Source organism: Paroedura picta, chromosome 7 (assembly GCF_049243985.1).
Source record: "Paroedura picta isolate Pp20150507F chromosome 7, Ppicta_v3.0, whole genome shotgun sequence".
Lineage (NCBI taxonomy): Eukaryota > Metazoa > Chordata > Lepidosauria > Squamata > Gekkonidae > Paroedura > Paroedura picta.
In genome coordinates this window covers 111,413,419-111,435,606 of record NC_135375.1, presented here as the reverse complement: position 1 = coordinate 111,435,606, position 22,188 = coordinate 111,413,419, and the positions used below count along the sequence as shown (strand labels likewise).

General features: G+C 46.4%; 1 protein-coding gene across 9 annotated transcripts in view; it reads right to left on the bottom strand.

The window, feature by feature from the left end:
- Positions 1 to 22,188, bottom strand: part of KCNMA1 (potassium calcium-activated channel subfamily M alpha 1) — a 581,951-nt gene that overhangs the window by 79,196 nt on the left and 480,567 nt on the right. For all 9 annotated transcript variants that reach the window (XR_013232722.1, XM_077345959.1, XM_077345953.1 and 6 more), the window contains one exon: positions 16,198 to 16,291. Coding sequence is in view for 8 of the 9 variants with exons in the window: in XM_077345959.1 (XP_077202074.1) it covers positions 16,198 to 16,291 (94 nt within the window). In the remaining variant the exon portion in view is untranslated. The remainder of the gene's footprint in view (positions 1 to 16,197; positions 16,292 to 22,188) is intronic.

The following is a 22,188-nucleotide window of genomic DNA, read 5'->3' as shown; positions in this document are numbered from 1 at the left end:
TCCATTTCCCCTCCGACTGCTATAGCATTCACGTCAGCCTTCAGAGCCACTAATAATAATACCACCAGTACTTTTACTTCTGCTATGAAAGGGGTAGTCAAACTGCGGCCCTCCAGATGTCCATGGACTACAATTCCCAGGAGCCCCCTGCCAGCATTCGCTGGCAGGGGGCTCCTGGGAATTGTAGTCCATGGACATCTGGAGGGCCGCAGTTTGACTACCCCTGTGCTACGAGCACCTCCAGGTCAGCTCCAGGCAGCAGCGTTTGCCTGTAACAGCCAAAGTCTACGCCTCCAGATCCCGAGGACTTGGCTAAATCTCAAAATGCAGAACAGCATCTACCAGTCAAGTAGCTGGCTGGGACAATCCATAACATCAGCAACAACAATCCATAAAGACTTTTGTCATCACACTTGGTTGAGATATCAGGAGGCAAACCTACTAACCAATCTAAACTTCTTCTCCTTGACTATGCCCCCCAAAGAGCTCTACACTCCACCACCCCCAACCGGCTAATGATCCCTGGCCCTAAAGAAGCTTGCTTGGCCTCGACCAGGGCCAGAGCCTTCTCTGTCCTGGCCCCCTCCTGGTGGAACGAGCTCCCAGAGGAGATCAGGGCCCTGACGGAACTAAAACAGTTCCACAGGGCCTGCAAAAGGGAGCTCTTCCACCAGGCATTTGGCTGAGACCAGGCATAACCAACAGCGACTGAAGGGCCCCTGCTCCCTCCCTCCCAAAAATCCATCAATGTGTTCTGTTCCTGGACCTGTTTGTAATGTTTTACTGTTTGAATTGTTGTACTGTTACCACTGTTCTAATTATAAATTAGTAATATTAATGTTATGGTTATTTATATGTTATGGATTGTTTCTTGCATAGTTTCTATGTTCTATGTAAACTAAACCTCTGGGGGGAGTGGTATATAAATATAATAAACAAACAAATAAATAGTTTCTGAATTTTGTTTTATGCATTTTCTCCCTGTTGCAAGTCACTTTGAACTACGTAAGGAAGAAAGGCAGAGTGTGAATATATATTTTAAATTTTAAATAAATAAATAAAACCCTTTCTTTTGCCATCATCTCCTCTTGAGCTTGTCCACAATTCCGTCCTTCCACCAATTTGACCTTCTCTTATTCCTTAACTGCAACATATGGTCAACGGAGAAGACAGTTAAAGGCAGAAGAGCTAGATCTGAGTCCAGTAGCCCCTTCGAGACCAACAAGATTTGGGGAGGATAGAGCTCCCTTTGACTCTGGAGAGCTCATACCCTAAATCTTGTTGCTCTTCAAGGGACTACTGGACTTGAATCTAGCTCTCCTAATGCATGCCAGCACAGTTCTCCTCTGAGAACTCCTCTCCAGAACGACACTCTAGTGCTCTGATTACAAGGCCTCCCATTATCTGAGATCCAGGAGGCTGGAATTGTAGATCAAAGGGGTGGGGGTACCATGTTTTCCAAATGGCATTCCAGTTGGGGGTTCCTCGGAAGGTGACAAAGTGATCAGTGGTGGTGGAAATGTCCCTGGAATGTGCATGGCCCACAATGACCCATCTTCTCCTGCAGTAGACTGCAACTGGGGACCCCAGTTCACATGAGGTGATGCTGGAGTCTCCCAGGGATGTCTCAAGTCCCAAGCAAGCCAGGCTGTTGCAGGACCCGGGGGGAAAGTCCCCCACCCAAACTGATATATCCTGTGGAAGCAAACCACATGACCTGCCTGGTTCTTTGGGCTAAGCTGGAATTTGGCCCTGCTTGCCATTTGAACATGCACTGGAGTCCATGTCTCAGAAGCTAGTACATTGTGCTGTGGCTCCATGGCTGAAGGTTAGGGGTTCCTTAGTGGTGGCAGCAAGTGTGGCCAAGTTGCTGTGGACTTAGGGAAACCCCACATGGGATTTTCAAGGCCAGCATCCAGGTCAGGGCAGAAACAAGCAGAGGCGTAGCTTCTGTGTAGCAACCCTAGACTTCCTTGGTGGTCTCCCATCCAAGTAGTGCCAATCCTACTTAGCTTCTAAGATCAAGCAAGACTGGGCTAGCTTGGGCCAACCTGGCCAGGGCATGCAATGGTTTTCCTTGGCCTGCCTCTGCATAGTGACCCTGCATCTCCTTGGTGGCCTCCCATTCAAGTTCTAATCAGGACTGAACCCATTTAGCTTCTGAGATCTCATAGGATTGGGCTAGCCTGGCCCATCCAGGGAAGAGCATGGGTTCCTTAGCAAACATGAAAACTGTTTCCCCAAAGTGGGAAGTTTGAAACCCACTTGGTCACTGAATAACACCTACATTTCCACTTAAGAGGTTGTCTTCAATTAACCTTTATGGCCTCCCATCCCACATGCCTGCAGTGCAGTCTTGCACATACTTTAGACTGAATAAAGTAATGTGCTCCCTTTCCCCTCCATCTAACTTGCCCTCAGCTTATCAGAGAAGCTCAGGGACGCGTGCATTACTGCAAAGGCATGAACTGAGAGTCTGTGGAAACCTTTAACAGAGAGGAAAGGAACTCTACCAGTTCAAAATTAAGAGCATTATTTTAAGCTTGCTAGCCAGAGGCTGTAAGTTCTCAATGTGCAGCAATAACCACAATTTTTGTGCTGGGAAAATAAATAGAGACCAATTGTACGTGCTTCAGAAAAGCTACCGAGCCTCATTTCTCACATCTCTCTCTCTCTCTCTGACCATATAAATAGCCTCCACTTTTCTTATGGCAAAAATTATGTGCGCCTGAGTTAAAGCGAAGAGGAAAGCACAATCTTTTTCAGGGTTTTTGCAGAGCATATAATGCCACTTAGCGTCAATTAAACTCAAGAGAGACACTAAACACCACGCTGCAGTCACAGCCCCAAAAAGCCTGCCTGGAAGACAACAGCCTGGAGCAAAACTGCAAATCCCTTTCTCAGAAAACGGGCGGTGGGAGAGCCAGCATTCAAAAGAGCCTGGCTCCTAGTTCAGGCATTTTGTAAGGATGCTAACATATCTCGTTGGCATTTTAAGGTCCATAACATCTTCTGACTGACCTGGAAATGACAGGGAAAAGTCAAGAGTAGTTAACATCTCATGGTCCCTTTTCAAGTTCTCTCCAATGTGGGCCTTCTGAACATTCTGGGAGTTCTGCTCCTTCTAACATAGATAGATTGCTCACACAAACACACATGAACACATGTGAAGCTGCTTCTACTGAATCAGATGGTTGGTCCACCAAGGTGTCATAAAAACATCAGAAGAGTGCTTCTGGATCAGACCATCTTCCTAAACCACTGGCCAACCAGTTTCTCTGGAGGACCAACAACACAGCAGAGAGGCTGAGGCCTTCTCCAGATGTTACTTCTCAACTATGGGATTCAGAATGTCATTGCCCGCTGTATACTGCATTGGCCAGACCATATCTGGAGTGCTTTATGCAGTTCTGGAGCCCTCACTTCAAAAAGGATGTGGACAAAATTGAGAAGGTGCAGAGGAGACCAATAAGGATGATTCAGGGCCTGTGGACCAAGGCCTATGAGGAAATGCTGAGGGGAATGTTCAGCCTGGAGGAAGTTGAGAGGGGACATTGCTGTCTTTAAGTATCTGAAAGATTGTCACTTGGAGGAGGATAGGGAATGGTTTCTGTGGCAGCAGTAGATAGGACCCACAGTAATAGAACTGTGTGTAGAACTGTACTGGCTAGATATCCAGAAAAACATGTTCACAGTCAGAGTAGTTTAATAGTAGAATATGTTTCCTTAAGGAGGTGATGAGGTTCCCCTCATTTGTGGTCTTTAAACAGTGGTTAGTCAGATATGTACCATGGATCCTTTAGGCTGATTCTTCATTGAGCAAGGGGGTCAGACTAGATGGCCTGTATGGCCATTTCCAACTCTATGACTCTATGATTCTACACTGACTGCCTCTGACCGTGCAGGTTAAGGACATCAGAAGAGCCCTGTTGGATCAGACCAGTGGTCCATCTAGCCCAGCATCCAATCTTAGCTCCTACTCCAACTCCCTCTTTTTTGGAAAAGGAGGTGGGTCTCACTGTGTCTCCATGTGCAGTTTTCCATTCCTGCTAAATGTGATGACCCTATTTGCATGGGCTTTTGGGGAAGGGGGCCAGCGCCTGCCAACGGGCCCTCGCCTTTCGAGAGGCAGTGGGTAACATCTCACGCCTTCCCCACTTCCTCTTACAACCGCCCTAACAAATTGTGGCAATTAACATGCTGTTAGTGTTAGATGTCGGCAGCAAATGCAGGTGCTAATAATTGAAAAAGCATTTAGAGCTTTTACACCCCGGCTGAATATTTCATCATGCGCTGGATGTTTCACTCTCCGCTCAGTGGGTCTCTGTCACTTCAATCTTCCCTGACCGCTTTGACTGGCGCTCCAAAGCTCCGCCAAGACAAGAGTGACGGCTCATCACAGGACGGGCTCCGTCGACAAGTGTGGCGGCTCGCTGGGACCGGCTGCAGAGGTTGTCACGCGGCTCTGATGGAACTCTGCAAATGTTTTGTGACTAATACACCCAACATTTGTCAGCTAGCATTAGCCGTTCCCGGTGACCCTTTTCAGTCTGCACCGACGGCATTAAGTTGTAATGAGAATTTGTCACCAGCGCGTGCGCGTGCGTTGCACTAATGACACTCTCCGGCTGACCTTTACTTTCACAAACTTAATCAGCAGCGAAATTTCCAAGGGGATTCAGAGCACGGACGAAAGGAGCCGTCTTAGGTAGGAAGCGCACAGCAAGAAGGAGAGAAACGGCCACACTTCCAGTGGGGCTCTGGTGGGAGCAGCCTTCCTCCGGAGATTCCAGCTGGGCTCTGATATCCCCAACTCACAGGACAGTTCTTGATAACCCAGATCTGACGTCAGTGTGCAGCGGGGACATTCGGATCCTTTCACTCCTGGTCTAGCCACAGCATCGCACTGTCTGCTAATCGGTTTTCAGGCCTGAAATATGGACACTTAGAAGAAGTGTAACAAGGTTGTCCATATTGGTGAAATTTGTTTCCACTGCTTTCCGACAGGATAGCTTAGAAGGGGGTGCTATGAAAACAACAACCGTCTCCTGGATGGACCAGGCTAATCCTGAACCGGTCAGAAGATAAGCAGAGTTGACCCTGGTTAATACTTGGATGGGAGACCACCAAGGAAGCCAAGGGTCACTACGTAGAGGCAGGTGCTATTTCCTGCCTTGAAAACCCCAGGAGGGCTTGCCGGGAGCCAGCAGCAGTTTCTTGGTAGTTCCCAGCTCCAGTAGGAGAACAACATGGCCATATTTGACCTATGGGCTCTCTTTTCAATCCTCTTGTAGCTCTATTGATTGCAGTAATCTGGGTGTATGTTCCTGTGGGTGGTATGTGTGGGGCAGCCCCTAGCAAAACCAGCCTGCTCAACGAACCATTTGATCTTAAGATTGCCCTTAAAAATCCTTTAAAGGCAACATGTACCCCTGCTTAGGATACTTCGTATGACTAAGAACCATCACCAGATAAGTCATCGCCCTGATGAGTTACTTGACTTTCCATGTGAATGGAATATGCAAATCTTCTGTCATTGGTTGTTCAGCATGCACTAACTAGGAGGGAATCAAGCAGTCAGCTTCCGACTGCGGTGAGCTGGCTGTGTGGAACATGGCTCAAGGTTAAGCATCAGTGAATTCCAGAATTCGATCCATGGTGACTTCAGCACCTGATGTTGGACTGGATACTACTGGTCTGAATTTACACAGAAGAATTGCATCGGTGTGCATTGGGGCTCCCTCCCCACCCCCCAGATGATGATGGTTTGATTCCTTTTCAGCCAAAGACTGAACATTGAGCCAGTGTGGATTAAAGGCTGAGGTAGAGAAATGGACAGGCAAACAGCTCCGCGATTGCTTCAGCCTCCGATTTAAAGTTCTACAAGTGATGCCTTACTGGGCACCAAAGTCTGGGATGGCATTTCCTTTCTCCTCCTGCTTGTTTCCCCTTCTCTGTCCAACAAACTCAGTACAATGCAGAGCAATATACTGATGGAGACATTTGCACTTTACAATTCGGCTTGAAACAGAAAAAGAGGGCACGCTTTTGTGTGGTAGAAGCAAAGCCTCCAAAGCAACGTGAGCCATTCAGAGGGTAGCCGTTGGTCTGCCTCTTGGGGACAAGCACTGTCAGGGAGGGATGCTTTGTCTCTTCACATCTTCTACCCCCTACATCTTGTTGGTCTCTTAGACTTACACTGAGTTGAGCAAAACCTGCCATGGAGAATGCCATTGCAGCCTTCCTCTTACGATTGCATTTCTGTATTTATACGTAAGTACGCCTCACAATATTTTTTTGCAAAGTTTGCCAAATGGCTTCCCCTTAATCTGACAGTCCACGCCAATCTCCTATGTCCAGCTTGGGTTGACGTGGGCTGAGGGTGGTCAGATTGGAGGGACATCCTCAAGGTTATGAGATTCTCCTTGGTAACCAAGAGGAACCTTGGTAGCCCTCCTGCCTCTGTAATTTTTGCGTGCAATCAGGGACACAAGCGATAATGACCCTTCCCTGAGAATACTGTTTGTCTAGAGGCCAATGTCAAGTGTCCCATTCAGCTGGAAGTGGACACGGACAAACTATTTGTTTGTTCCTCAGGCCCCTGGGCCCTGTCACAAGCCATTTGCTTCTGCATTAAGAGCCATTGTCTCAGCGGCTCTGGCATTTCCTCCTAACTCTGAGCGGTGGATTCATGCAACTGCAGCTCCCAAAGCACCAAGGACTCAAGGGACAATTCCCCAGGAACTCCTTCTGGAGCAGAAGCTCACAAGAAGAGAGGGAGATAACAGCTGGTACCTGCTCTAAATAAACCCCACCTATTTTAACCCTCTGGACAATTGTCCTCTTCAACCTTGCCAGCAACCAATGACAAGTGGAATCAGTGTGGAGTTACAGAGCTGGAAGGGATCATAGAGGCCATCTAGCTCAATGCCCTGCTCAGTGCAGGACCTGCCTAAAACATGCCTTTCAAGTGTGCATCCAGCTGCTGCTTGAAGACAGTGAGGGGGAGCTCAACACTTCCTTAGGCAGCCCATTCCACTGCTGAATTTATATTTTTATTTATTTTTAAATTTATTGATTGCCACTCCCAGACCACATGGGCTTGTGGCAGTTTATAGTAAACCTGATAAAACAACAGTAAAATTACAGTCTCTAAGAAGCAAAATCCAATCTATTCCCACCCAGCTCACCAGTCCACTCCCAGTACATAATGCCCACCAACCTCGGGAGGGGGCATTGCATGCCCTAGATCAGGGATAGTCAAACTGTGGCCCTCCAGATGTCCATGGACTACAAATCCAATGTACTAGAAATCATGGGAATTGTAGTCCATTGACATCTGGAGGGCCGCAGTTTGACTACCCCTGCCCTAGATGGTCAAGGCACCTGAAGGGTGTCTGGAGGAGGGATCCATATCTTCCATAGCCTGGCTTCAACCAAATGCCTGGTGGAAGAGCTCTGTCTTGCAGGCCCTGAGGAAATGAGATAGCTGTGTCAGGGCCCTTAGCGCTTCTGGGAGCTCACTGCACCAGGTCGAGGCCAGAACCAAAAAGGACTCTAGTAGCCTTATTTTGCACCAACTGTAATTTCCTCGTCAAAGGCAAGGGAAGGCCCAAGTAGAGCGAGTTACAGGTCTAGTCTAGAAGTGACCATTGCATGGATCATTGTGGCTAGGTACTCTGGGGACAGGGAGGGCGCTAGTAAGCTCACTTGGCCCAGATGGAAAAATGCCAGCTGGGTTACTCTGGTGATCTCTGCCTCCATAGACAAGGAGGCATTGAAGATCACCCTCAAATTCCTTGCAGTAGGCACAGCCACAAGCTGCACCCCATCCAGAGAGGGAGGCGTAGTTCCTGATCCTGCCCCCTTCTGCCCAGCCACAAATCCTCTGACTTGGAGGGGTTAAGTTTCAGGTGACTCTGCCTGAGCCATCCAGACACCACTTCCAAACATCTGGCAAATGTTTCCGGAGGGGGGGGGAGTCCGACTGGCCATCAAGAGATAGAGCAGGGTGTCATCCACATATTGGTGACAGGCCATTCCTAAACTCTGGACCAGTTGTGTCAGAGGGCGCATATAGATGTTGAAGAGCATAGGAGCACAAATGGGTGTGGTGACTCTTTATAGCCACCCACTTTGTCCAGTTTGTCTGGGCTATTAGACTGGGTCTCCCTCTACCCCTGGCTGCTGGGTCTGGTATTAGATTAGTCCTGGATGATGGTAAACTATTCCCGGTCTTCCATCAAGAGCATTATGTTTGGACCCATGCTAGAAACCATTATTATGAATTGTCGGGGAAAGGAATTTTATATTGTATTATCCCTGTCTTGGGTGTATATATTTTTTGGGTATTAATGATTGTATTGTAATATGTTTTTAATTTATGTTTTATATAATGCTTTTCTGTGAACTGCCATGAGCCAGCTTGCTACGTGTGGCGTATACAAGTCTAAGTAATAAATAAATAAACAAACAAACAAACAAATAAACAAATAAACAAACAAATAAAATGGTTGAGAAGCATAGGTGTGTACACACCCACCCAAGAGCCATCATTGGCCATTTTGGGAGGGGGAGAAGGTCAACATGTCTATATATAAATATAATAAATCAATAGTCATATCATCTGATAAATGTTTAACAGTTTTTTAAATATATATAAAATGAATTAACTCCCACCTATTTGGGAAACCCCTCCAGGGCTGTCAAAAAACCCCAAGGTTTAATGAAAGCCTTTTGGCTAAGATCAAGTGTGTGTAGAAACCCTGGTTGAGAATGCCTGCCCTATATGTTCAGCTTTGACCACTTAAAGCATATTATTGTTTTGTCACTTACTGGTCATCATTAAATGTGAATAGGTACATATTCAAAAAAATTGTATGTGTGTTTCTTTTCTCTGCCCTTTTGTTTTTAGGTTTCATTTCCTATTTATAATTATATTAATATATTTGTTGCAGTTGCTCCCTTTTTTTTTTTTGGTTTGGTAGTTGTTGCCATGTTCTTCAGAACGATTCTCTTGTGTTCATCAGTCCTAGTTCTACTAAACACATCTGCATCCATGGGTTGGCTGCTTCGGCTGCCGAAGCGCCCAACCCTATGACCACTAAAATTAGCCCATGGGAACCATGGCTTTGTTCTGAGGCACAACAAAGTTGGTTTTCTGGATCCCAGCAATGCTGTAGGACATTTATTTTCATCACTCACTGGATGCAACATGGTGGCAAAGTTAACATTGTCAATGGGCAAGCCATATATTATTTCAGAATCTGTCATGCATCTTTAGATATAGAACTCTTTACTTTGTTCAGGAAATGGTTTTCTAAAAAAGAAAACCCAAGTTTGCCATATTCACAATTTTGCTTAAGTTCATCTTCAACTATCTTATGCCACTGCTGGCTACTTGAAGGGAAACTACTTTGATCACATCTTCTAATGTATGCAGAGAATAACCACAATCATTTAATCTGTGCCCCTGTTCTGTATCCATAAAATCAGTGGTTCTCAACCAGGGAGTTGGGACAATTTGGGGGGTCGAACAATCCTTTCACAGGGGCCGAAAAAACAATTTATATACAATTACGAACAATGGATCTTCATACCATTGGTCAGTTTCGGTTTAATTTCTGTGAAAGAACACTTGAATAATTTTATGGTTGGTGTCACCACAACATAAGGATCTGTATTAAAGGGGTGCGGCATTAGAAGGGTTGAGAACCACTGCATTAAATGTTTTCAAAAACCCTGGGGGTTGACTGAAATTGTTGCATGTTAATAACTATTTACTTCTTGGTTGAAGTCTGATTCTGGAACTGAACTTTCTACAGAATCTCCTCCTCCTCCTCCTCTTTCTGGTCCTGTGCAGTATAACAAAACCTCTGAAACAATGGTCTCCACTCTTCAGTTCTTTTCCCTCAATTTGCGACTGGTTGTGGTTTATTTTGTTTTTTCTTCCCATAACTGTTTGTGAGAGCAGCTCCACAAATATACTGATGACTAGTTCCATCCAAAGACAACATGGAATACGTTAGAAGGGAAATGGTTCCTGATTACATCATTTTTAATTTAAAAAAAATGTGCCTGAACCATTGTTGAATCGCCTGTCATCATATGTCAACAGTTTACACTGGAGGAAGTGAGGGAAATTACTATTATTAATGGCTAGAGTGATGTATCCCTTCAAGGCCTGCTTGGTTCTGTGAATTGAAACTGGGCCCCTGATGTTGTTGCTAGCATTTGGAAAAGAAAAAACATGAAAGTGTGGTCTCTCAGAACCCATAATTTTTCATTTAAAGTGCTATTTGTAAGAACATAAGAAGAGCCCTGCTGGATCAGACCAGTGGAGGTCCATCTAGTCCAACATCCTGTCTCAAAGAATGGCCAACCACAAGGCATAGAGGTTGATGTTGCCTCCAGGCACTGGTATCAAAACAGTTAGTAAGATGGAGGCTGGATCCCTACTCTATGCACTGTGGAACAGTCAGACAAGAACTATGGGTTCTCCATTATGTCTGAGTGCAATTCAGATGTGGCAGATGTGGAAAAGGGGCTTCAAACCTCTCCGTTGTATACATCATTTTAAAATTTAATTTATTTGTTTGTTTATTTATATGCCACCCTTCCCGAAGGCTCAGGGTGGTTCACATAAAACAGAAAAAATACAGATAATTTAGATTAACAACAATGAAGTGATAACAAGAAGCAACATAACAGTAGAAAAATATGGAAAACATTAAATTGACGCATACTGATAGCCCAGTGGGTTGGGGGGAATTGTAGTGGATGCCATGGGAGGGAGGCTCAGGAGAAGGGCCCATGGGAAGCGGTGGTTCAGGTTGAACTCTACCAATGTTTTCTGATACAAAACCATTCAGAGGCACTATTAGGCCCAAAGAGGGCCCCACATGTGTATGCATGGGTGGTTATTGTAAGCAGACTTTAAAAAAAAGACAGTACAAAAGTTTTAAACAGCTTTTGTAAAGTGAATATTGTTTAGCATACCCTTTCAAGAAGAAGTACCAGAAACTGAAGAGCAGAGAAGCCTTAACAATAAATAAATAAATGAATGAATGAATAAATAATATTTCCCTTAAAATGAAATTTGAGGTGTCTGTGAAGGCTTCCTGTCTGTATAAAAGTGTAGGGGCAGTCACAGAGGGATGTTTCACCCATTCCTAATTTGACACCCTGAAGGTCAAAGGAAAATAAATTTGGAGATTGGTACTCAGGTAAACATATGTGGAACTTCGAATGAAGAAAATATTTCAGTCAGGCTACAACATATCTGAGGGCATGCCCATGCACCTTCATCTTAGGCTTAATAGGCCCTCACACAAATAATTATGTAGAAGAACAGTCCTGTTTCTGTCATTCTCTCTGAGAGCCAGTGTGGTATGGTTAAGAGCAGCGGATTCTCATCTGGAGAACCGGGTATGAATCCCCAGTCTCCTCCACATCCTGCCAGCTGGGTGACCTTGGGCTAGTCACAGTTCTCTTAGAGTTATTCTCTTACAGCTCTCTCAGCCTGACCTATCTCACAGGGTGCATGCCATGGAGAGAGAAAGGGAAAGCAGTTTGTAGGAAAGCCAGCTTGGTGTGGAGAGTTTGGAGTAGTGGTTAGAAGTGCAGACATCTAATCTGATGAGCCGGGTTTTAATCTGTGCTTCCTCCATATGCAGCCAGCTGGGTGACCTTGGACTCGCCACGTCATTGAGAAAACTGCTCTAATCAAGCAGTCATATCAGGGCTCTCTCAGCCTCACCCACCTCAAGGGTGTCTGTTGTGGGGAGAGGAAAGAGAAGGCGACTGTAAGCCGCTTTGTGACTCCTTCGGGCAGAGAAAGTGGCATATAAAAACCAACCCTTCTTCAGTAATATCAAGGCTCTCTCAGCCTCACCCACCTCACAGGGTGTCTGTTGTGGGGAGAGGAAAGGGAAGGCGACTGTAAGCCGCTTTGTGACTCCTTTGGGTAGAGAAAAGTGGCATATAAAAACCAACTCTTCTTCTTCATCTTCTAGGCTGCTTTTAGGCTTCTTCAGGTAGTGCTAAGCGGCGTATAAAACAAAGCAATTCTCCTTTTTAAATCAAAAAGGTGATATCTCTGGTTAAGAGACTATGATGAAAGTGGAGAAAATCGGCTTGCCAAATGGAAGATTAGCAAGTCTTCTTTTAGACTGGATCTGGGCTATCAAATGACAAGGGGCGGTTGGGCGTGGCAGGGGGAAAGGCCGAGGCTGGCCACCAAGGAAAGGTGAATCCTGTCCTGGGAAGGAGGACGCAAGACAAGCAGTCTGGTTCTGGCAATACACCCCCCCACACACACACACACACACACATGCACACTCCTTGCCCTACCGATGATTAGCAATTCTGATGTGTTCCTGAGCAGACAGCTCCAGCTCTGGATGAGTAATCTCCCCGAGTCCCTCTTCAGCAGGCCATGAAAGCCAGCTCCCCTTTGAAAATTCTCCCCCCATCATGCAAGCTGACACAGGCATGCTTTTCAAAAACCCACAGCCAATCTGTTGATCATTACTTATTTACAAAGGCCTTCGGGCAGAAAGTCCTGTAAAAACCATCCTTGATACCGTATACACTGGCTTTTTCGGCTTGTGGAAGAGGGGAGGGGGGAGTCTCCCCCTTAGGCTACCTCAAACCATCACTTTCTATTGCGCATAAAATGTACCGCGGAACACTAAAGTATTTAATATATATGGTATAATATATCTACAGGAAAGGCATTTGTGTAGAAGTACGTTAGCCTGCATTTGGTAATTTGATGTTTTGCTGAAGGCGATGAATTGAAGAACGGCTGCACCTCGTGCACAGGACCTGTCATCGCGGTACCCAAGAGCCAGCAGAATAAAGAAGTACCCTAAAGCGGCAAAACTTTGACACAGCTTTGAAGCATATGAAAACAGTATAACTCTCTAGAATTATTATGACTCCCGATCAAAGGAACGAGGCGTACTTTACATAGCAAACAGGGGCAGGGCACTTCCCTCCGAATGCTGCTGTGCTCCCAACCCTTTCCCCCCCCCCTGGTTTCTTTTCTTTCACTTTTATACTACGTTGATCAGATGATGGAGGAAGAAGCGTGCATTTGTGTGTAAGGAGGAGAATACCACCCCCCCCTTCCCCAATTTCAGCTGGGTAAACCTAGTGGTTTGGGCCAGGGGAGATGAATTGGAGGGCAAGAAAACTGAAAATGAGGGCTTAAAGGCAAGAGGCATCATGAAAATTTTGAAGTTGGTGGTGCGTCCATTTTACCCTTTCTCCTGTGGATGGCCATAGAAACAGAGGCTTGGATGAGCTGCCAAGAAGCCAGGGCATTTCACCCCTGAATAATCTTGTTTGGCGTTTAGGATCGCTGGACCAAAAGGGTGCAGAGGACCCTTGGTGAATCAATTTGGGCCTTTTGGCCCAGTGATCCTAAACATCAAACAAGACGATCTGGAGAAATACAGGTGCACATACATCTCACCCTAGTTTGCAGGGGCAATAAAGAAGAAATGGATCACTTCCTAAGCCTAACCTGGATCCAGGTGGGTCGTTGTGTTGTTCTGGAGCAGCAAGACAAGGTTTGAGTCCAGGGGCACCTTGAAGAACCACCAAGTTTTGTTCAAGGTACTAGTAGTAAAGTCTGTTGCACCCTGCTTTGGAAGGTGGACTGTGAGGCATTGTACCATTTTGGGCCCCCACCTCCAAACTACAACCTAGGCAGCTCCCAGAATCACAATTGATCTCCAGGTTACAGAAATCAGTTCCCCTGGAGAGGATTGCTGCTTTGAAAGGGGGCTCCTTGACATCATATACACAGATGCCAGCCTCCAGTTGGAACCTGGGAATCGTGCAGTTTTGAAATTGGCTGCTTTGAAGGGGGGACCTCATAGCACTAAACCCCACTGAGGTTCCTCCCTGCCCCAAAACCTGCCAACTCCCAGCTCTTGCAGCAAAACTCCAGCAACTGTCCAACTCAGGGCTGGCAACCTCCTCCCTAAAGCAGTCTGATTGATGGTGGCTCTCCAGGGCACTGGCCAATCCACCCCACCAGTGTGACTGCGGCCGTAGGAAGGTGCAATCCAGGCCCAGCTGAGTGAAATATGCTTCCAGAGGCATTTTTTTTAAATTCCAAAAATCTGCCATAGACGATTGCCAAAGATAAATTATGATTTTGGGGCCTCGTTCCGGAAGGGAAGCAGTACGATAATGAAGGAAGATGACAATGATTCGCTACATTTCTTAGGTGTGGTGTGTTTGTGGGTATCTAAATAGCTGGATGGCTCGAGCAGAGTCGCCTGAAACTCAACCCCTCCAAGACGGAGGTTCTGTGGTTGGGCCGTAGGGGGGCAGATCAGGAAGCGCGCTTACCCTTTCGGGCCGGGACGCAACTTAATATCGCATCTCAGGCCAGGAATTTAGGGGTGACCATTGATGCCTCACTAACACTCGAGGCACAGGTTAAACAGGTAGCTAGCCGGGCATTTTTCCATCTTCGCCAGGCTCGGCTACTAGCGCCCTATCTGTCCTCCGAACACCTGGCCACAGTGATCCATGCGACGGTCACCTCTAGACTAGATTTCTGTAACTCGCTCTACACCGGCCTGCCTCTGGGCTTGATCCGGAAACTGCAACTCGTCCAAAATGCGGCTGCTAGAGTCCTCACAGCTACACCATGGAGGGCTCACATCCCGCCAGTTCTGAGGCAGCTGCATTGGTTACCGGTCGCCTTCCGGATCAGGTTCAAGGTTTTGGTTTTGACCTTCAAGGCCATCCGTGGTCTAGGCCCAGCATATATGAGGGACCGCCTTTTGCCCTATATCCCCCGCAGGGCTTTACGCTCTGCGGGGGCTAACCTACTGGTCGTTCCCGGCCCCAAGGAAGCCCGCCTGGCCTCGACTAGGGCCAGGGCCTTTTCGGTCCTGGCCCCAACCTGGTGGAATGAGCTCCCGGAAGAGCTGAGGGCCCTGCGGGAATTACCAGCATTCCGCAGGGCCTGTAAGACAGAGCTCTTCCGCCAGGCTTATAGCTGAGGCCGGGCGGAAAGAAGATCAGCCCCCCCCTCACAAACTGGCGGTAGAGAGCATCACCCCCCGCCGTAGATGAGGATGCGGAGAGCAAATGAGTAGATTACGCCATCGCTGTTACAATTACTGTAAATTATTGGTTTTTATTGTCATTTTATGGTTTTAGGGGACGGGGTTATGTAAGCCGCCTCGAGCCTTTGGGGGGAGGCGGGGTATAAATATAATAATAATAAATAATAATAAATTGTGATGACCAGATTTTGCCAAAAGTGGCATTTATCTGAGGATTTAACAGTGTTCCCAGCACACCTACAGCCTTATATAACTAATATCCATCTACAAAAGGGTCCTCTTCAGGATCTGCCCTAGAAATTTTGCTTTTGATCTGTCTTACAAAAATCAATCATATGAGAGTGAACCTGATTGGACCGCCCCGCACCAAACGAAACATGGGGATGGGGGGGGGGGAGAGAGAGAATCACCCACCAAATGTACTTGTCTTTCCAGGATCTAGGCTCCTTTTTAAAAACCCTCTTCTTTTCATAATTAATATGGCTTTCATCCCCGGTAAAACCGCGTTCGTTCTGAACTTTGCTTAAGAACCACATAGATTATCAGGTCTTTTTTTTTTATTTTTTAAATAATCAGTCAAAATCAATGAGAGGAAATTTGATTTCAATCGACAGGATAAAAGGAAGGTAATATTCAGGTTCATTTTTGATTGTGATGATACATCTCACATATGGCCTTAAGTACAGAAAACAGTCCTCGGAGGGATTCCGACAAAAAGAGAACCGCCTCGGGCAAACTAACCACACGAGTTCTTCTGATTGGTTGCCACTATCATTAGTGCCACTGCTGTTTAAGAACTACACACGGACAGGCCCCGGTGACAGCCCTGACTTTAAAGCCTATGTATTTTTCAAACGGCTTTTCAAACTGTTTTTCGTGACAGATTTTTTTTTCCAGCTCTATCATTAACTGCTGACAAGCTGACAGAATAAATACTTCAGCTTTTCAGAAAGCATCTAACAATCTTCTTCGTTCCCCACCACCTTGCCATGACCCCCTCCCCAATTCCCCCCCCCCTTCTACTCAGGGAGGAGGGAGGGTTGGGGGGAGAGGACGGAGATAGAGAGAAGGAGATAAAGATATGAGTCGTGTCGAGGCTCACCTCATCATCTTGGGCGAGGAGTTGGGCGAATTCCTCATGCCTCCATTTCGCTGTTTCTTTTTGGGTGACAGCGTCGAGGGCTGCTCGTCTTCAACTGGAAATACAGGCAACTCGTGAGGTTACGGACCCCTCCCAATCGACACATTTCACAAAAGAAAAGAGCATGGGGAAATATCCAAGGACACACACGCAGATCCCATTCACACACTTTTACTCAGTCGCTACCTCGTCTCTAAGTTCAAGGACCAAATCGGTGTTAGTCAAAGAGGTCAATTCAAAAGGGGACGGGAAGGCAGGGAGAGCAGAGCAGTGGCTGAAGAAATTTAGAATATAGCCTCGTAGTTTAGTGAAGTCTTATTGTCAGTTAAGCGGTATCTTTGGGGGACGGAAATACGTATTCTGCAGGGTATGCAAACAGATAAAATACTACTCAGAACCCAAACATAGACGGCTGGCCTGCACTGGTTACCCCTCCTTAAATGCCACATCACAGTCTTCCCAGAGAGATGTAAAAGCCTTCAATGCTTTGATACGCAATGCTGCAATTTAATCAAAACTACGCCTTCGTATCCAGATCTCCAGTAAAACTCAGAACTCATTGATTCAGCCTTTCTCGCAAATGGGGGGGGGGGGGACGCGATCTCAGGAGCAAGCCGCATGATACCGAATGACAGGAGAATGCCCTGCATAACGAAGAAGGGAAATTGTCGAAGATATTCTTTTAATGAGGATAAAGTTCACATTGAGTTGAAGACCATTTTCTTAATAGTAAACAAAAGGTTGCTAAAGAGAGTAGATTCCCTCCGACAAACTTTCGGCCACGAAGAGTTTACCGTAACCGCAATTACAGCGAAGCTTCTAACAAGCTACCAGCTACAATTTAATCACTGTTACTTATGCACGGAACGGTACCCTTCAAGGCTGTTTGGAGATGGACATTGTGACTGTCGTAAAAAAGCTGCTCCGTGCCAATATTTGTCCTGGTAAATTCATTTGCAGACCACCAGCGCCACAACAAGAACACACACATAATAGGCTGTCATCCTATAACTAACAAACCCCCCCCCCAAGGTCTAACTAATAAAGTATCTAAGAACTAGGTGATAGTTACTTTCAGGGTCAAAGGAAATAATATTTGCATTCATGTACAAAAAGAAGAATGGGGGGAAATCTATTTGCAGCGGGGAAAGAAATCCTCCTGGGTCAGTTTCTTTGGTAAGTTTTATTTATTAAACTGTAAGGTTTTAAATGCCATTGTATGTAAGTCCTTTGGAGTCAGAGATCTTTATATAGACAAAGAATATCAGGGAAGACAAGCCTATTCAGTTACTAATTACTCCAGATCCCACTGAGAACGAAGTAAACAATCTTTTCTGGCCCCACTCCTCAGCAGAAACTAATTTAAGTCCTACTGATTTTGACCAGGGATGTGAAGTCACGGGGTAGATAATTCAAAGCCTGGATCAATTCGGCCCTCTTTTTATTCTAACTAATCTGAATCAAAATAATAATGGCACTTGAAATCACTGGGGAAAATATTAATCCTTGTTGCTACGCCACGAACGTTCGAAACACATGCATTAAGAATGCTTCCCAGGAGCAAATGGCCCAATCAGGACCATGAGGCATCAGGAAAGGGGCTTCATCTTCTTCCCCCTTCCCTGATGCCATTTTCCAGGCCTGAAATGGTCTGGAGAGCAAGTAGCTGCTCCTTCCCATCTCTGAAAGCTGTTTTAGGCCAAGGGGAAGGCAGGAGGGGAAGCTGAGACCCCATCTCCATGTGCGCCCCAGTCCTAATCCAAATCAGAAACTTCCCGGAAAGCAGAGAACTCCCAGTACATTAATCACACAAAGTCCTCGTGGTAGCCAGAAGGATTACGTAAGTGTGTGAATTGGTCTAAAGAGTTATAGAAGATCAGAAAGAGAGGTGTGAGCAATCAACATACATGTAAGGGCATATATGTATGCCAATCATCAGAATCACACACAAATTCTGCGACAAAAAGGTTAGCACTCACAGATGTGCCTTTCCAAAGTGGCATTTCCACCAGTCACAATTACTAGCTGAGAAGGAGGTATTTTATTTTGATTCCATAAACACAAATGCTTCCTGTTTTCTTTCTATTCTTTTCCCTCTTGGGGCTGGGTCTGCTGTGCCAAGGTTTTGCTTGCATACGCTGGCAGGCAGCACAGCAGATGTGCATGGGATAGAAAATGCCACATTAGCTCTCCTTGGTAACAAGCACACCTCCTGCTAGGCAGACCTGACAACAGAAACATGTGGGCAGTGCTGCAGACTGGGGAGAGGGGAGGACGACTCAGTCCCCCACCCTTGATTGCTCTACTGAAACGGAGCCTATAGGATACCCAATGAGCAGACAAGGAAAGGTTCTTTGTAGAGCATCTTAAATCTCCCCGCTTTTCTCTGTGGTCCTGGTAGGTAATGGGGTTATTTTTCTTTAAAGTCCCATACATGTGCACCTCTATCCCTGTGAGATCCAGGGGTATCAGGAAAAAGACAATTATGCGCTGCAAAAGAGAAACAAACAACTGAAAAAGATAATCAGAAAGACCCATCTTTAGGCAAGTAAAGGTTTAAACGGTGAAGAACTGCAATAATAATAATAATAATAATAATAATAATAATAATAATAATAATAATAATAATAATAATAATAATAATAATAATTTGTTCCTATGACCATTTTCCCCAATACTGCTGGTTTTTCAGGAGCAGCTCAGGTCCCTGCTCTGGTTGCTTTACAGAAGATCCTGCTTCCAGTAATACATGAGGCCTCTATCCTTGTCACCCAACAGAAGAGCCTCTGTCTTTCAAGAAAGGTCCAGGAACCTCAGTCTCTGACCCAGGTGATGACCAAGCTGGTATAGAGTTTGCACTCAGTTTTCGCACCATATTGAATGGGGTTTTGGAATGCATTTGCCTGACTGCTTAGCAGAGGCCTGTCTACCAGGGGAGATCCACTTGGCAGCTCTGCTGCTGATAGCCTAGTCCTCTCCTTCACTGGAACATAGAAGACCCACCAGCACAGGAAGCTGGCATCCCACGGGGGGGGTTGAAGCATATGAAGCAGTGGCAGCACAACAAAAACTGCAATTAAATCCACACTTGCATGGGCAATATTTGAAAGAGAATAAAGTTGATAACAAAAACACCTGGAAGTGGCTCCAAAAATGGGCAACTGAAGAAAGAAAGATTTTTTTCTATCTACACCAGAGCAGGCACTGGAAACATAATATGGAAGTCGAAAGCCAGAAAACCTGTGATGACAGGAAAATCTCAGCTCTGCAAGGCCAAAGCTGTTACAGTTGACCACATGGTAAAACAGCTCAAACCGACACTAAAGAACATCACCGTAGAGTTGCAGCTTTGCAAGAAGAATGGCTCACCGTCAGCCAGAAATTCACGGGAACACAAACCAGATGCTTTGGGACTTCCCTGGCAAACCCCTGGCACATAACACTCCTGATACCGCAATTGTAGGGGGGGGAATTAAGAAATAGGGTTTCGATCATTGACACTGCGATCCCAGGAGACAGCAGAATAGAAAAGAAAGAACAGGAGAAGTTCTTAAATGAATAGACCAGGGGTAGTCAATCTGCGGCCCTCCAGATGTCCATGGACTACAATTCCCAGGATCCCCTGCCAGCGAATGCTGGCAGGGGCTCCTGGGAATTGTAGTCCATGGACATCTGGAGGGCCGCAGTTTGACTAGCCCTGGAATAGACCTTCAAATAGAGTTAGAGAAGAAGGTGAACATTGTGCCAGTTGTCACTGGAGCCTCAAGGAACACCTGAACATTGTGGGCACCGGACAAGTAACCCCAGCTCAGCTCCAGAAGACGCTGCTGCCTGGAACAGCAAGCATCCTGCAACGAGACACTGCCAATTCCCCAGAACCTGGCTACAATAATATAATAATATATAATAATTGTTTATTTTAAACCCACCTTTCCGAAACTCTCAGAAAAACTACATAAAAAGTTTTAAAGACGTAAAACAATTACAATATACAAATGACCACCTCTAAAATTTCCAGACAGGGGAGTCTTCTAGCAGGGAGCAGATCTTATGACCTCCTCCTCCTCGTCCTGGCGATGGGGCCAGCTGTTCCGGAGGATGTTCTTGTGGGCCTTGACCATAAGCCCCATCGGAACAGCCCCGTCTTACAGGCCCTATGAAATTGATTAAGGTCCTGCCAGGGCCCTGATCTCTCCCGAGAGCTCTTTCCACCAGGCTGGGGCCAGGGCCAAAAAGCCCTTTGTCTTGGTCGTGGCCAGTTTCACTTCCTTCAGGCCATGGACCCTGAGCCGATATTGATCCACAGATCGTAAAGCTCGTCGGGGCTTATAAGTGAAGAGGGGTTCCTCCAAGCACACTGGCCCCAGACCGTTTGGGGGTTTTAAAAGCTAGCCCCAGCACCTTGAACCGGATTTGGTCTCCAGTCTGATCTTGAATTGCAGAGCACCACCCACCAGTCACATACTTGAATATGACAATGCCTCGTCCCCATCATGTGACATCCACCTGAGGTGCCAAAGGATGCTGAAAGACTGTGACAATAAGCCCTGCAGCACTTACTGCAAAGCACTCTAAGCCTTTCATCGTGTATTTACTGACTGCCCCAAAAACCAGGTGACCTTGCAAGAGCCTACTGTCTCTGGGTGTCCACGGCCACATCACTAACACTCTATCTCTCCCCAGAGACTCACACAGCCTGGCAGAACAGGCAGGTTTAACTAAGAGGGTGAAGGTCAGCAAAGAAGATGTGTGGTGGGTTTCTCTAGGCAACAGATCCCATAGTGGCAGTATCACCAAAGAAAAGATCTTCAAAAAGGAGGCGGACAAAATGGAGGGTGCAGAGGAAAGGGATGAGGATGATTGGGGCCTGGGGACCAAGTCCTGTTGGGAAAGATGAGGGACTTGGGAATGATCAGCCTGGAAAAGAGGAGGTTGAAAGGGGACAGGATTGCTCCCTTTAAGTATTTGAAAGGTTGTCCCTTGGAGGAGGGCAGGGAGTGGTCCCTGTTGGCAGCAGAAGATAGGACCTGCAGTAATGGCTTTAAACTACACGTAGAATAGTACCGGCTAGATATTGGGGGGGGGGGACATTCAGTCAGAGTAGTTCAGCAGTGGTATGGGCTGCCTAAGGAGGTGGTGAGCTCCCCCTCACTGGTGGTCTTCAAGCAGCGCTTGGACAGAAACTTCTCCTGGATGCTTGAGGCTGATCTGACATTGGGACTAGATGGGTGAGACTAGATGGGCTAGATGGCCCCTTCCCACTCTAGGATTCTATGAGTCTAGTTCAGCAGTGGAATGGGCTGCCTCAGGAGGTGGGGAGCTCCCCCTCACTGGCGATCTTCAAGCAGCGTCTGAACAGATATTGATCCTGGATGCTTGAGGCTGATCCTGCACTGAGCAGTAGGCTGAATTAGATGGCCTGCCTGACCACTTCCACTCTATGATTCTATGAACTTGTGCTAGAGTCCACACCTTTCTCGCGGATGGCCTTGGAGCACAGCCTCATCAGATGCAATCTCACCAAGGTCATCCATGATTTGTGAATGTCTAAATTAGATGAGTGCTTTGTGTGACTGCCCTTGAAAAGGATTCCAAAGATGACACCGGGTTGAGAACAGGAATTTGGAGGGCATTTTAGGCTGCTGCAGGACAGGGAGACAAGACAGTTGTCTTCTCTGACTCTGTATCCCTCTGCCTGTGGAAATGCTTTGTGGGATCTAAGCCATGGTGGATGCTATATGATCTGGGCATATCATACCCAGAGTTCGAAGACTGACTTGGGGTACAGTTCAAAGAGCTTGAAGTTGACCTCTATAATGCTAACTTTTCTGGGATTGTGGAGTCTCAAGTGCCATTGTCTACTGTATGAACATCGGTGTTCACTTAGCTCATCGCTGGAGGCCATGCTCCATGTGCTTTCACCAATGATAAGAGAAGGGCAACCAAGGACAG